This window comes from Rhipicephalus microplus, chromosome 1 (assembly GCF_043290135.1).
Source record: "Rhipicephalus microplus isolate Deutch F79 chromosome 1, USDA_Rmic, whole genome shotgun sequence".
Lineage (NCBI taxonomy): Eukaryota > Metazoa > Arthropoda > Arachnida > Ixodida > Ixodidae > Rhipicephalus > Rhipicephalus microplus.
In genome coordinates, this window is record NC_134700.1 from 20,874,779 (window position 1) to 20,888,922 (window position 14,144).

Below are 14,144 nucleotides of genomic sequence, written 5' to 3' on the forward strand. Positions count from 1 at the left end.
TTAAGAAGAGGTGCATCATCATGCCACTGACAATCCCAGACCAGAAGGCGACGACCTTGCGGCGTGTTTTCCAGGCGGATGTGGTGTCGAGTGTTGGCTTCACGGATGATGTCTTGCAGAGGGGGCAAGCCCCCTGCGCTTTCAAGGGCGGATATCTTAGTGTGTTTAGGGAGCCCCGTGATGGCATGGAGAGTAGCCCGATGAAGGCGTTCCAAATTTTGTATGTCCATTGGAGAGAACGTGTATATGGGTGCGCCGTACAAAATCTTTCCAACAGCCGCAGCTATTGCAAGAGTGCGACAGGCTTGTTGTTGTGCACCTCCGTATTTGTTGGACAGACGACGTATCATATATAACATGGCTGGCCATGCCTGCCGCAGTCCACGTACCCACTTTTGTGGGCTGTTGCAGCTGGCTATGGGTAAACCGAGGTGGCTATGGGTAAAACTTTGATTTGTCCGTTTTTTGATTGTATAGTGTGTGTGATCCAATATGGAGTGAGATACACATTTTCGGGTTGGTGCGATTCTTGCCATCTATGCTTATAAGTTCTGTCTTACGTGGAGCCAGCTGCAGGCCTACTTCCTTAAGAGTGGACTCCAAACTAAGGAGGGCTGCCTGCAGCTCAATCTGCATTGATTGTTTGTCAGAATAATCCACTGCCTCTGTCCATAAAGTAATATCATCGGCGTAGACGGCGAATCTGGCCTTGGTGTCCTGTTCAAGGTTTGCTGCTATCCTGCTTATGGCCATATTAAACAGCGTCGGTCCTAAAATAGATCCCTGTGGAACACCTCTGTCCAAGTAGTAAGTCTTTGGGCTCCATCCAGGTGATGCACCGCTTAAGCGAATGGGCCTAGCAGCAAGGAAATTTCGAATCCATGTCTGCGCACGCTGACTTGGGTAGCGCTTAGCTAGTTGCTCAAGAATAGCGTTATGGTGAACATTATTGAACGCTTTCTGCATGTCGATGGCCAGCAAGTAGTCAGGTAACATCTTTCTTGAGATACAATTGATAATGCGTCGTAGCAGCCAAAGGCAGTCATGGGTGCCGAGGTTAGGGCGAAAACCCGCCTGGGCTGGATGGTATCCCGGCCGGGTTATCTCGAGGTAATGGGACATGCGTGTGTGAATCATGCGTTCAATGAGCTTACATAAAGTAGATGTTAAAGATATTGGCCGGAGGTTCTTGCAGAGGGTCTGCTCTTTTCCATGTTTCGGAATAGGATAAATGAGAGACAGCTTAAGATTCTCCGGAACATTTCCTGAGGCCCAGAGGTTATTGATTACCGCCAAAAGTGCGTCCTGGGCTTCATCTCCGAGGTTGCGGAGTTCTTGCCATGTGATTCGGTCGTGGCCAGGCGCAGATCGAGGACGCCCGTGTTTGATGGCTGCTAGCGTTTCTCTCATGCTAAATGGACGATCGAGATTCGGATCAGGTTGCGTTATGGTGCAGGCTTTCGGAGATGTAGGCGGAGTGAGTGAAGCATGAGGAAAAAAAGTGTTAATAACTTCGTCTTCCACAACGGACGGATTTGCTTTGAGGAACAGCTCGGCCAGAGGAGAGTTGTCCTTTCCCTTCCCGCTGAAGCTACGAAAAATACGCCATAGACCTTGGAGGCTTGGTACACGGCCAAAGCGTTGGCAAGTGGATTGCCAGGCTTCACTTTGAAGTCGAAGTTGATATTGATTGATAAGCTTAAATTGGCACTTAATTTTCATGCGGTCAGAGTGTCGTTCGGCTGAGTATGGTCTTTGCATAGCACTGTTTCACGTGCCAGCTCACGGGCTTGTTGAACAATGTCCAGAAGGCCCTCAACTGTCGAGAAGGATCCAGTAACATTACTACAAAAAGTATTCCAATTAGTCATTGTTGTTGTTTTGATCCGGAGGAGTTTTCAATTAAGTGCCACGAATATCGGGAGATGATCACTGCCCCATGAATGGCTGGAGACTGTCCAGTGTCGTACAAATTGGGGGCTGGCGAGGGTGAGATCTGGGGTCGTGTCTCCCTGCTCTCTATGAAGTCCTATTCTTGTAGAGGTGTCGGGGGCGTTACAAATTTCTATGGAAGAAAGTTCAATAGCGTCATAAAAATATTTTCCGCGTTTATTTGCCTTTCAGGCCCCCAGGCAAGGTGATGAGCATTAAAATCACCTTCAATGAGCAGAGGGAGGTCCTTAGATGCTTGCTTAAGCGTCTCCAGCCACATGTATGGTCCAACTGAAATATTTCCTGGGCGAAAATACGCAGACACGGCCACGAAGGGCTTTTGGCCAGGAGGGCAAATTTTAACAGCTACTATTTCGCGAGCATCAGAACTGAGATCAGGAATGTCTAATTGAGTGGCCGGGTAGTCATTACGCACCAGAAGCGCTGCCTGGCCTTTGGGAAGCTGCCGCTTATGTTTTATGATTGGTGTCTGAAAAGCACGGTAACCAGGAAGCGAGCACGTGCTGCGCATCTCCTGGAGAAGAAGGAACAAGGGGCGATGCCTTTGAACATAATTACGGACAGTGGAGCACGTTTGATTAAAACTATGACAATTCCACTGCACCCCCTGAGCGAAAGAGCTCATGAGGAAGGCCCTGGTTTGCGGCGCTTATTGTCATCAGCGAGGACATTGCGCTGCAGTTCATCAAACATATTTTGAAACCGAGTTTGCATGGTATCAAGGGCTTGTGTTAAAGTGTTAACCATCTCCGATCGAATCGCATGCTCCAGCTTACTAGATTCTTGAGCCCGTTCTTGTCGCAGGAGCCCAATAATGTGAGAATAGGCGGAGTCCTTGTCTGTGACCGGTTTAGAACGACGTGTCGGAGAACGGCTCTTTCTTTTATTTCGAGACCGACTGCGGCTTGGCGTTGGGGACTGATTCCCTTTCTTTCGGTCCAGCATGAGGTCGCGAAGTCTTTGATTTTCCTGCCGTAATTCCTGTACTTCTTGGCAAAGGCTGTTGATAAGCTGAGTCAGATCGAAAGGAGCGGCTGTTTGAGCGCAGGTTACTTTCCGAGGCGTCGGAGGGGTAAGCTGTGTGGCAGATGTCGTACATGATGAATCATTAGTGTTGCAAGGAAGGGCTGATTCAGATATATTTCGTTCAGGACAATGAGGGCTGAGTGAAATGTGTGTGGACGCTCCGCAAGCCACGCAATGAGGAAACTGCTTACAGTTTGGGTCGACCTCATGCGGAGCTTTGCCACAGTCCCGGCATACTGGCGGGAAGGAACAGTATTTGGCAACATTCAAATGTCAAAAGCAGCAGCTGTGTTTTACCGAGCATGCGCACATCGCTAATTGTTACCTGTTCAGAGCGCAGATGCGCTTTGATGTACTCAATTGTTAGGCCAGGTCTGATCTTTATTACCCCACGAGAGCTGCCGACTGTGTGTGGCTGAAGAGGCGATGTGTCGACATCAATTACTCGCACGCTACCATTGACTGTTGCCACTAAGCGCGAGAGTGTACATAGTTCGCGAAAATGACCTTCGCCACGAAGTGTGATCCGTACCCAGTTACTGGTTATGTCAAAGTGGAGAATTGACATTTCTGCAATAAAGGTTGACGGAGCGCTTTGCTCTATGGCGTTTGTAAGGGCTTGTTTCGGAATGTCTGTCACATGCACTTTGTTTAGCGGCCTGATCAAAACAGTATAGCGGGGCCGACTCACTTGTTCGGCGTGCAGTCTGTTCGGTGACACTTGGCGTCGGTAGTACACGACTTATTCTTCTGTACCCCATTGTCGAGAAGTTCGGTGGTGCCGGTAGAAGAGCCAGCTGCCGTGTCGTTGACACGAGGTCCGGTAGACGATTCTGATGACAACGTAGACTGTGTTGCAGCCATTGTCTCGTTTTCTTCAGATAGCGTTGGGAAATCGCTTGAGTTCACTGGAACGCTTGTGCATGCCATGGTCGTTTTCATAGTAGGCGTCTTGAGATTCAGAGTGAAACGCGCCAGGCGTAACAGGTTCACCAGGCACTGCACGGCCAAGCGGACGCGGTGCAAACACGGCCGCCGGCAGCTGCGCCCTAGGCCAGTCTGAAGCTGCTCACTAGGCTTAGGGTGGTCAGTTCACAAAACACAGAGAAAAAGGGAAAAAGGTTCTCCACAAACGCTGTTTGTGCAACACAGGCTCACCGTGTAACTGGCATTCACTTCTGCGGAAACGAACCGTAATATATCAGCAGAAAAAACTAGTCAAACTGACAAGAAAACAAGGAGCCGAGGTCAGGCGCGTCTGCCATCGTGGGCGCTTAGCAGCGCCCGCAAAGTGATGTGAACTTATATTTATTTGAAACTTGCTTCATTAATTTGTATGCAAACATAATTGCAAAACGTTTTTGTGACGAGGCAGCACAAGTGAAACCTGGGCAAATTTAACCATCAGGGTGTGCATTGCAGTGCCATTGAGTTCCAGATTTGGCATCAAGATTTAATACATTACTTTTTTGCAACACTTGAAAACAAGCATGCTTGTTTTTTTCTCAAAAACACGCATTATTCATCTATGAAAGTAACAGTACACTATTAAGTGAGAAACACTTAATGTTTTGTCTTCTGCGACACTAGGTGCATCTGTTCACGTGGTCTGCCCCCAATGCACGCACCTCTGGCTTTGTTGTGAAGTCGAGTTGGCGGAGCGTGACGGTGCGTCTACTTAGCTTTGTCACCGTTTTGCAGTCGGTTTAAAAAAGTGTAGACAAGACGCGTTCGTGAAAAAACATGAACGCGATGTAATACTCTGCACTGGCATGAGACGCTACATCTATGTGCAGCGGTGAGTGAACGACGTTTCGATTAAACTGTCAAATGCGACTTGTAAAGCTTCAATGACGCAGGATATTTCAAACCTAGTGGTCTTGCACCTCTTTGAACAACAATGGCGCTGCTTCAGTGCATTTAACTGCACCCCACTACCCACGCTGCATGAAGGACAAAACTGAAACTGTAGAAAAAAGTTTGTAGACAGTTCGCTAGCTAACCCTATCTAATCTGAAGCCTGTACTTCCCATAATTCTTATGGAGGTACACGATTGCAGCGCCAGATTCCTCTTTAGGTATTATTGTACGAAACTCTATGCTTGCTATGGGTACTTGATGAAAGTGCATACCATCATGTATGTGTCGTGGTATCATTGTATTTGCTGTCAATGCATTATATATGAGTGCAATTAGAGCATGGTTTTAACACATCTGCAATGTGGAAATTGCATTTTCTTTCGTAAGGTTGCAACTGTGTTCGCCAAGAACATCAAGAAAGTTTTGTTTGTAACATCTCTAGTTTGTGCACATCCTGCTTGTTTTAAGACACATTGTTCCAAATCATTTTAAATAGACTGACAAATTCAGTTTTGCTAAGAGACACATGTCACTAAATTGTTTTTTCGGTATTTCCATCGCAGCCTATGCATGCACCTCGTACGAACTGAGTGTGAAAGAATTCCGGACAAGCCTGTCATCAATGGTTGCTCGTGGAAAAGTTGGCTACTGAAAGTACAGCAGCTGTGAATGGCTTCTGTTTCCTATGGAAAGGGAACTTCTCTGAGCCACCTGGTTGCTGTATTCAAGTAGCCCACATGTTCAGAATGTTCAAAATTAAGCCTTTTGTTTTTCTTTAAAAAAAGTCAGTGCTGTAAGTTGTGTGTGTGAAAGCCACCTTTTCAGATAGCTAAGTGTTCAGGGGAACACAATGTGCAACAATAATTATCACTATCTATCAGCCGTGCCGTTGAATAGGATTCAATAATGAACTTATAAGTGACTGCAGCAGGTGGCCATGCACGTATTAAAAATTTTAGCCAGCCACATTTCTACATAAGTCCAAAGAATTCTGGCATGCCTTTGCTCAGATATCCCGCTGGAAAGTTTAGTTGTGGCTTGCATCATTATGCATACAGGACAGTGAGCACTAGCACACATTTAAGGTGTCGCATATAATCTGACCATGGGTCCAAGCCATAGACAAGCATTATCATGGTTACTTTTTTACTACCGGCTGGTGATAGCAAGAACTGACTGTTCGTCCCACCAGGGAGTAATATTTTGCTGATCCTCACTGCCTAGCATGCGTAATCATGAAAAGCTCAATTAAACTTCTGAGTGGAATATTTAGGAGCATAGACACGCTCGAAGAATTTTTTCAAGTGGGAGTGTGTAGAAACACGAGTGAGTGAGCGAGCAAACTTTATTTATCCAGCAGATTGAGGCATGGGCCCTAAGCCATGCCAGGAGTGTTGGAGAGACCCTGTCTCTCAGCCGCCTCCCGTGCTCGCTGGATGGCCCGTATTTGATCTGCCTGATCTGAGCTGATCAGCGCGGCTCTCCACCGCACCCCAAGCTGTTCTCGGGAGACTGCATTGGCGTCCTGTATCTGTGTGCATTCCCATAAAATATGCTCTACGGTGGTGTATCTCATGCTACATAGCTTACACGAGTCATCTGGGTATAATTCGGGGTATATGCGATTTAGGTGCTTCAGGTTGGGAAATATTCTAGTTTGGAGTCGCCTCCAGTCAACCTCCTGAGATTTGTCTAATGTGGAGCTAGGCGGAGGAAATATGCGCCTCGACTTTTGGTAGAATTGGATAATGTCGCAGAACCTAAACATTCTGTCCCTTTCCCACCACTCCTCTCCTACCGGTTCCTCATGTGAAGCTCCATCGCGAGTGCGGCAAGTGAGACCTCGGGCTATGCGGTGAGCTTCGTCGTTGAGGTTGGGAATGGGGGACGCACACGGGGCTGGGAACCATATACCTTTCTTCGAATTCCTCGGATGATATGAGATTTGCCTTGCGGAGGAGTATGTTAGTAGCCTCGGGAGATAATCTTCCTCGTGCATAGTTACGGACTGCCGACTGCGAGTCGCTGATGACATACCTACACTTTGAGGAAATTATGGCCAGTGCTATAGCCACCTCTTCCGCGATTTCTGAATTAACAGAGCATATGAAGCACGCGCTTACAGATTTGCGGTGGGTTTTTATTACTGCCGCAACGTAGGATTTGTGACTAGGGTACTCTGCTCCGTCTACGAACAACGCCTCCTTGTCTCTGCCGTAGGCTTTAAGTAGAGTTCTAGCGCAGCTTTCTCTTCTGCCCTGATTAAGTTCGGGGTGCATGTTTTTGGGCAGATTGGGGACTTAAATCTTTTTCCTGATCACCTTTGGAACCGACACTTTACTTCCTTGTTGGCTATGATAATTTATCCCCAACTTGTCAAGGATACTCCGTCCTGTGCACGTGCGAGCTAGTCTCTCCAACTGGGCAATCTGTTGCGCTTCTATCAGCTCCTCTAAAGTGTTATGTAAGCCCAGTTGAAACAATTTTTCGACGCTGGTGCTATCTGGAAGGCCTAAAACTTGTTTGTGCGCCTTTCATATGAGTGCATTGGTCTTGCATTTTTGGACTGTATACCAGTTTATATATGCCGCTATGTATATAATATGACTTATGGCGAATAAATAAATAAGCCTGATGACGTTAGCCTCATCCATACCCTGGTGTTTGTTTGTGACTCTCTTAATTAGCCGTATTGCGTTGTTGACCTTGGTTACTAACCTCCTGACGGTTTCGCCATTAGTACCCTTAGACTCGATGATGAGTCCAAAAACTCTGATATGTTGCACTATAGGAATAGTCCTGCCGTTTTTGGTGTGAATTTGGATCCCTTCATAAACACGGTCCCGGTTGTATCCCTTGTGTGGTCTGCCTTTAAGCGTGGGGCGATAGAGGAGGAGTTTGGATTTATCTGGCGAGCACTCGAGGCCAGTACCTTCAAGATACTTCTCAATAGTGGTGACGACCTCCTGTAGCCTCTACTCTATCTCTCCATCACTACCTTCACACGCCCAGATGGTGATATCATCTGCATATATTGAATGATGTATTCCGTATATTGAGTTTAGTCGTGCCGGGAGTCTTATCATTATGAGACTAAACAGCATTGGCGACATGACTGAACCCTGCCGGGTACCAGCACTGCCCATAAGCCTTTCCTCAGATCTCAGTTCTCCCATTACGACGGATGCCGTTCTGTCTGTTAGGAAGTCCTTGACATAGTTATACCCTCTCAATCCTAAGCTTAATTGGCACATCTGATGTAATATTGCCGTATGCGATGCTTTGTCGAAGGCGTTTGTAAGGTCTAATCCTAATATCGCTCGGGTAGCTCTTGTTTTGTTGTCTAGAATCTGCTTCTTAATTTGCAGCATGGCGTCTTGCGTAGAGAGCCGTGTGCGGAACCCCAACATGAAATCTGGATAGATTTCGTTTTACACAAGATAGGTGTTGACTCTGTCCAGAAAAGCGTGTTCCATCAGCTTCCCAGCACAGGATGTTAGTGATATGGGGCGTAAATTCGATAGATCGGGGGGTTTCCCAGGCTTGAGAATGAGGATTACTTTAGCTTTTTTCCACTGTTTCGGAATAGTGCCCTCGATCCAGCACTCGTTAATATATTGCATGATGTTCTCTATGACTTGGTCGTCAAGGTTCTGTAGTGTTCTGTTGGTGATCCCGTCTGGTCCCGGTGCAGATTTGGTGTTAAGCTTCTGTAGCGCAGCCCTGATTTCAGCCACGGTAAACTCCTCATCTAAAAGCTCGTTCGCGCCTCTGGTATATGGTCCATGCTCTATGACAGGCATGGCGGGAATGTACGTGTTGCTGGCCTCAGTGATAAAGTCCCCCTCACTGCTGTTATACCGGTGCACCAGTTTATGCAAGGCTTGCTTGTGTGCTGATTTTATCTGGGTCTAGCAGGTGTTTTAGCATGCGCCATGTCTGGACAGCATTCATTTGGCCGTCGAGATTATTACAAACTTGGCTCCATTGCTGTTTGCTTCGCTGCTTACAATGTTCTTCGATCTGTTTGTTCAGATTGGCTATGCGCTTGCGCAAGGTCTGTTGTTTCTCTGTCCCCGCCATCTATTCTGCAGTGATAGCTTGGCCTCCCACATGTGTGCGAGATGGCTATCAATCTGCTCTGGGGGTGGACTTGAATTGATAGTTCGCATTGCCTCGCTGACATCGTTATTGACATCTTTGACCCAATCTTCAATATTGCTGATAGGGTCTTGTTTTTTCACATTTTTGACTTTTCTAAACTTATAATTATCCCAGTCGGTCCATCTAATCTGTCTCTGAATTTTTGCGGCAGCCATGGTTTCTATCCTGATTTCTAATATTCGATGATCACTCCCCAGATCATCGAGTGTGTTTTCCTATTTAGCGGTCCCCGCGTTACAAGCTATCGTTAAGCCTGGAGTGGTGTCTCTCGCAAGCCCAGTTCCCACACGCGTAGGGGAGTCGGGGTCGGTGATGAGAGTTAAGCGTGTTTCTTGAATATCCTGCCATAACATTTTTCTTTTAGCTCTTGAGTATCCGTATCCCCAAGCACGACTGCCACAAACTTTTCTATGCAAACATATCCACTTATTAAAGGCATCGAAATTTCATTATTCTTAGGTATTGGGCTGCTGACAGCATTATTGTCTTACTCTGTGTCCCCCTGGACGCATAACTTATCTGCAAAGGCGGTTTCCTGTTCTTAGGGCTGAGTTTTAATGCAAACACAAAGCACGTCTCTATATGTGTCAGTGCCATTTCCTAAGGTTTTATGTCATGTTTAATTTTTGTGTAATCTGCAGTTAGTCACTTAAAATTGAACTTTTTGCATTGCAATAAGGCTGTAAGAGAGCAATTATTTTATTTTCACTGTAATATTCACTGAATATTTAGTTTTAATATGATTTTGTAAATATAGTTTATTGTCTTTTCGAATTTATTGCCATATGTGCAATGAAATGATTTTCTACTGTCATACTTAATCATACCTAACTTTGCCAATACCGAACCATGTGTGATATATTACAGTGATACCGTAATTACTCGAATCTAACACGCACCTTTTTTCCGGTTAAGCGAGTTCATAAATCACATGCGTGTTAGAATCGAGTACGAAAAAAAAATGAAAACGATCATTCTATTGCCATCGGCATTTCCAAAATAGCCGCCCCCTACGTGCGTCGGCATCGTGCGTCGGTCATTTCTGCCTATGTGTTTCCCATGTGCAGCACTTCGTACGTGTGCTGAGGAGTTCGTCATCTTGTGCATTAGCATCGACGGCGTGGAAGGGCCGACTCCAAAAACTCGACGAGTGCACCACGATGCCACTTTTAAAAGAAAAGTCATTGCGTGTGCTGAAACAGACGGAAATCGGGCTGCATCGCGGTCATTCGGAATTCCCGAAACGTGCGTGCAGGACCGGCGGAAACAAAAGCAGAAGATTGTCGACAGCAAAACTTCACGCAAAGGCTTCAGTGGACCACAGCAGGGTCGGTTTCCGCAAATTGAAGAACTGCTCGGCGAGTATGTGCTTGAGCAGCGAGCCGCACAGCGGCCCGTGACGACAGAACTGCTCCAAGTGCGGGCTATACAATTAGTCTTAGAAAAAGGTCTAATGCGGAGCCAGTTTAAAGCGAGCAGGTGCTGGCTAACTAACTTTATGAAGAGGAAAGGCTTTTTCCTCCGAAGGGGAACATACATATGCGAAAAGTTTTGCGAAGGAGTACGATGAAAAGCTTCACAGTTTTCAGAGGTTCGTTCTAAGCTTGCAGCACAACAATGGCTACCTGCTTGGGCAAATCGGGAATGCCGATCAGACGCCTCTTTACTTCGACATGCCTGGCACCACAACCGTCGAGAAAAAGGGGGCAAAGGAAGTTCGCGTGCTGACATCGATCCACGGTAAAACTACAGTGACGGCAATGCTCTGTTACACGTCAGATGGGCACAAGCTTCCCCCGTACCTCATATTTAAATGGAAGACGCTCCCGAAAGGAGTTGTTTTTCGAGTGATGTGATCATGCGGGCCAGCGAGAAAAATGGGTGCGCGGTGCAATTGATGTCTTTTTTTTTTTTTCGTCGTGGAAATCGGGTGCGCGTTACTATCGAGGGCGCGGTAGAATCGAGTAAATACGGTACCTGACCATGTTTAACATTGTTAACGATAACTGACACAAGGCATTCTGGAATATAGTAGCATTCTTTACTTCACTGTGTTTTTTGTGCGAGAATTTCACGATGGAATTAAAATTCGGGGTGTTGCCAATACCACAATTTCATTGTTAAACACATACTATTTGTGATGGAAACCATAAATTTCGGCTACTCACGGTTATAACATACATAAATTTAAGTGCACTGGGTGAGAAAAAAAATCAATTGTTCAACTACTGATTTTTGATTGTAAGTAATTTTCTACTTTCATATATTTGCTACTTAGCCAATAATGTGTTTGCTAAACTAGCCTGCTAATTTTCGTTGCACTGATAGAAGTCGGCTGGAAGAAAACAGTTTGTGCCTTTTGTATGTGTGCAGGTTCCTGGACCAAGTATCTCGCCAGCCCCTCAATTGCTTTGTATAATTATATTTACTATAAAGCATCCAAATTTTGAGACAAAGTGTGCAGTCATTGTTATGTGGAATAAATGTTACAAGTATGCAACAAGATTTGTTGAAATTTTGCATTTACTTTTGGATGTGCAGTATGATGCATTCCAGGTAACACTAGAAACAATAATGAGTTGGCGTTTAAAAGCCCGTCTTCTCTCCAAGCAAAACAGATTATCGTAATGATAGATGGCAGTCGGTAATTAATTTTTTCAGTGAATATGGCACCAATTTTGCTGATTAGAATAGTGCCAGCAATAGTTTGATGCCAAATTATGTTGCTGTTACTACTTGTCACTCTCAACAGTAAACAGCTAAATGTACCGATTGCAAAACGCTGACATGATGCAACAAATAAACCACGGAAAATGTTTAACAATCTAATTTGCATAGAAAATAAATGTCTAAAGAAGGTGTTAATATCTAGCAAAAGTATTTTTAGAATTTTGGCAAGAACTTTACTAGGCTTCTAATATTATAAGTATAGTAAACATTTGCAAGGGTTCTTTAAAAATATAGGAAAATGTTTTTTAGAATTCTTGCTACAAGTTTTCTACCCGTATAGTAATGTGGCGTTAGCACAGTTTTCAACTGCTTACGTTCAAATAACATCTCGAGAAGACTTTTTATGTACCTTTAGAATATCCTTTTTGGACATTTACTAGAAGTTTTTTAGCTTTTCTTGTGCTTCCTGGGAATGACGTAGCTCAGGGGTACAACACCTGCTTGCCACGCAGGAGGACTGGATCTGATTATCAGTCGAACCAAAGTGTTTCGCTATTTACTTATTTATTTATTTGCACCACTCTCGAGTTCTCATTTACGGAGAAAGCTATTCTTGTGCTCACAATGAACGACACCAACAGCAGAACATATACGAAACAAGCTCTATCTATTGAATCATATATTGCTGGGCTCGCTATAGCGATAGACTAATTTATCTAAGTTGTTCAACAACAGAGCATTGACTATTAAATAAGCAAACTTATCAGTTGTATTACGATTGTAAACATTATCACAAGTTAGTTATTACACCAAGAGAAAATGCAAGTTATGTGTCAACAGTTTTTAGTCGCTTTGTTCTGAGAAAATGGATTTGGTCTTGTGGTAAAGCTGGCTGAAGAGGACATTGCGCATAAAAATATTCCGCTCAGTTGAGGGTGTATAAATTGAAGCCTCTTGCAAAGTCAAACTTTGACAAGTAAAGAAATGCACTCAGTTCTGCTGCTGTCACCGTGAAGCATGCCCAAGTCCTACGGGGTGAACGGAAATATTGAGTGCAAAAAAAAAAAAAAAAAAAAAAAGCGAGACGTTTACAAGAACAGGGCACAAGACAGACGCCTGTCCTGCTTCCTGTTCTTGTGAATGCCTTGCTTTTTGTGCTCAATGTTTCCGTTTCCTATGCACCCTCTCATGGAATTTTCGATTTTATTAAATATCCTATGGTATCCTTGTGGTTAAAAAACGGTAAGGTTTGAGATAACGATCCAACGTGTGTTTTGCTTCTACTCACCAGATCGTGGTCTCGCGGCGACCGCACAAGGCACATGGGCTTCTTGGCCATGTCAATGGTGACTTCTACCACAAGGGTCGACACTGACTTGAAGTCGACTTTCCGAAGTACTTCACCCTTTCTATTCACTGTCGACAGAGACTCGTCTGGACCAATCTTGACCTTCACAAACCGCTTGTGGTTTTGGTGCAGCCATTCCTTGACATCTGCATTTGAGATTGACTTATCATGTACAGCCACTTACCAAAACGCTAGCCAAGGTATGTCAAAAGGCCACAATCATTCGGTGTCAAACAACATAAATGTGACCACTGCAAATGAAGGAGAGAGACAAGAAGCAGCAGAACCCTGCCATGCGACTTTTTTCTTCACCTTGTGCTCGGAGCACGAGACTAATGTGCTCAAGTTCGCATGTTTGTGCTCTTGTTGTACTTAAGTGGAGATGCTACTCGAAGACACTTTTTCTTTAATATTCACCGCGGAGGAATGAAACTTGAGCTGTTTATGGAACTTTTTATGCTGATTTCAAATATTTATTTAGTTTTCTTGCAAGTTACACACTTTTAGCTCTGCAACATCACAAAGTGAAAACCTTAACCCTTTAGCCCGTCCTCTTTTCATCCCTAAAATTCTGTAATTTTTTACCATTCATAGTTCATAATGCTTCAAATAAAGTCTAGAATGCAAATAACTAATTAGAAAGCCCATACAAAATATGTAATACGCGTGAAAAATAATAGACGTAAAAAGCCCATATTTCACCTGCCCTACTAAAGGTATACATACATATTTTTTATTATACGATGAAATGTTGAAATTTAAACTAGATAATTGAATTCGGCATACTTTGGAAAAAATTTGGGCGAAATTTCATGCAGATCCGAGCACTAGAAATGCCCGAAAAAGGAGGGGCACATTGGAAGAAATGGCAAAATTTGTGATTTGAAAAAAAAAAAGTTTTAAAGTTAAAATTGAGTTTTTATTTATGAAAAATATTATCAAATCAGATGAAATTCGCACACCAAAAAGAACAATCCTTCTCGTAGTGGCCACTGCGACTAAAATACACCAGCACCATAAGTTTGTCCCTCTCGGCGTTTTCGAACCAACTCCTCACAGACATTTCGCTCACAGACAGGGCCATGAAACGCTTGCTAAACTTCCGCTCCATCTGACAGAGCCT

The 14,144-nt window shown here is 44.5% G+C and overlaps 1 protein-coding gene across 9 annotated transcripts in view; it reads right to left on the bottom strand.

Moving 5' to 3' along the window:
* Duox (dual oxidase) overlaps positions 1-14,144 on the bottom strand; it is a 545,810-nt gene that overhangs the window by 161,188 nt on the left and 370,478 nt on the right. For all 9 annotated transcript variants that reach the window (XM_075889290.1, XM_037429312.2, XM_037429311.2 and 6 more), the window contains one exon: positions 12,962-13,167. In XM_075889290.1, the coding sequence (XP_075745405.1) occupies positions 12,962-13,167 (206 nt within the window). The remainder of the gene's footprint in view (positions 1-12,961; positions 13,168-14,144) is intronic.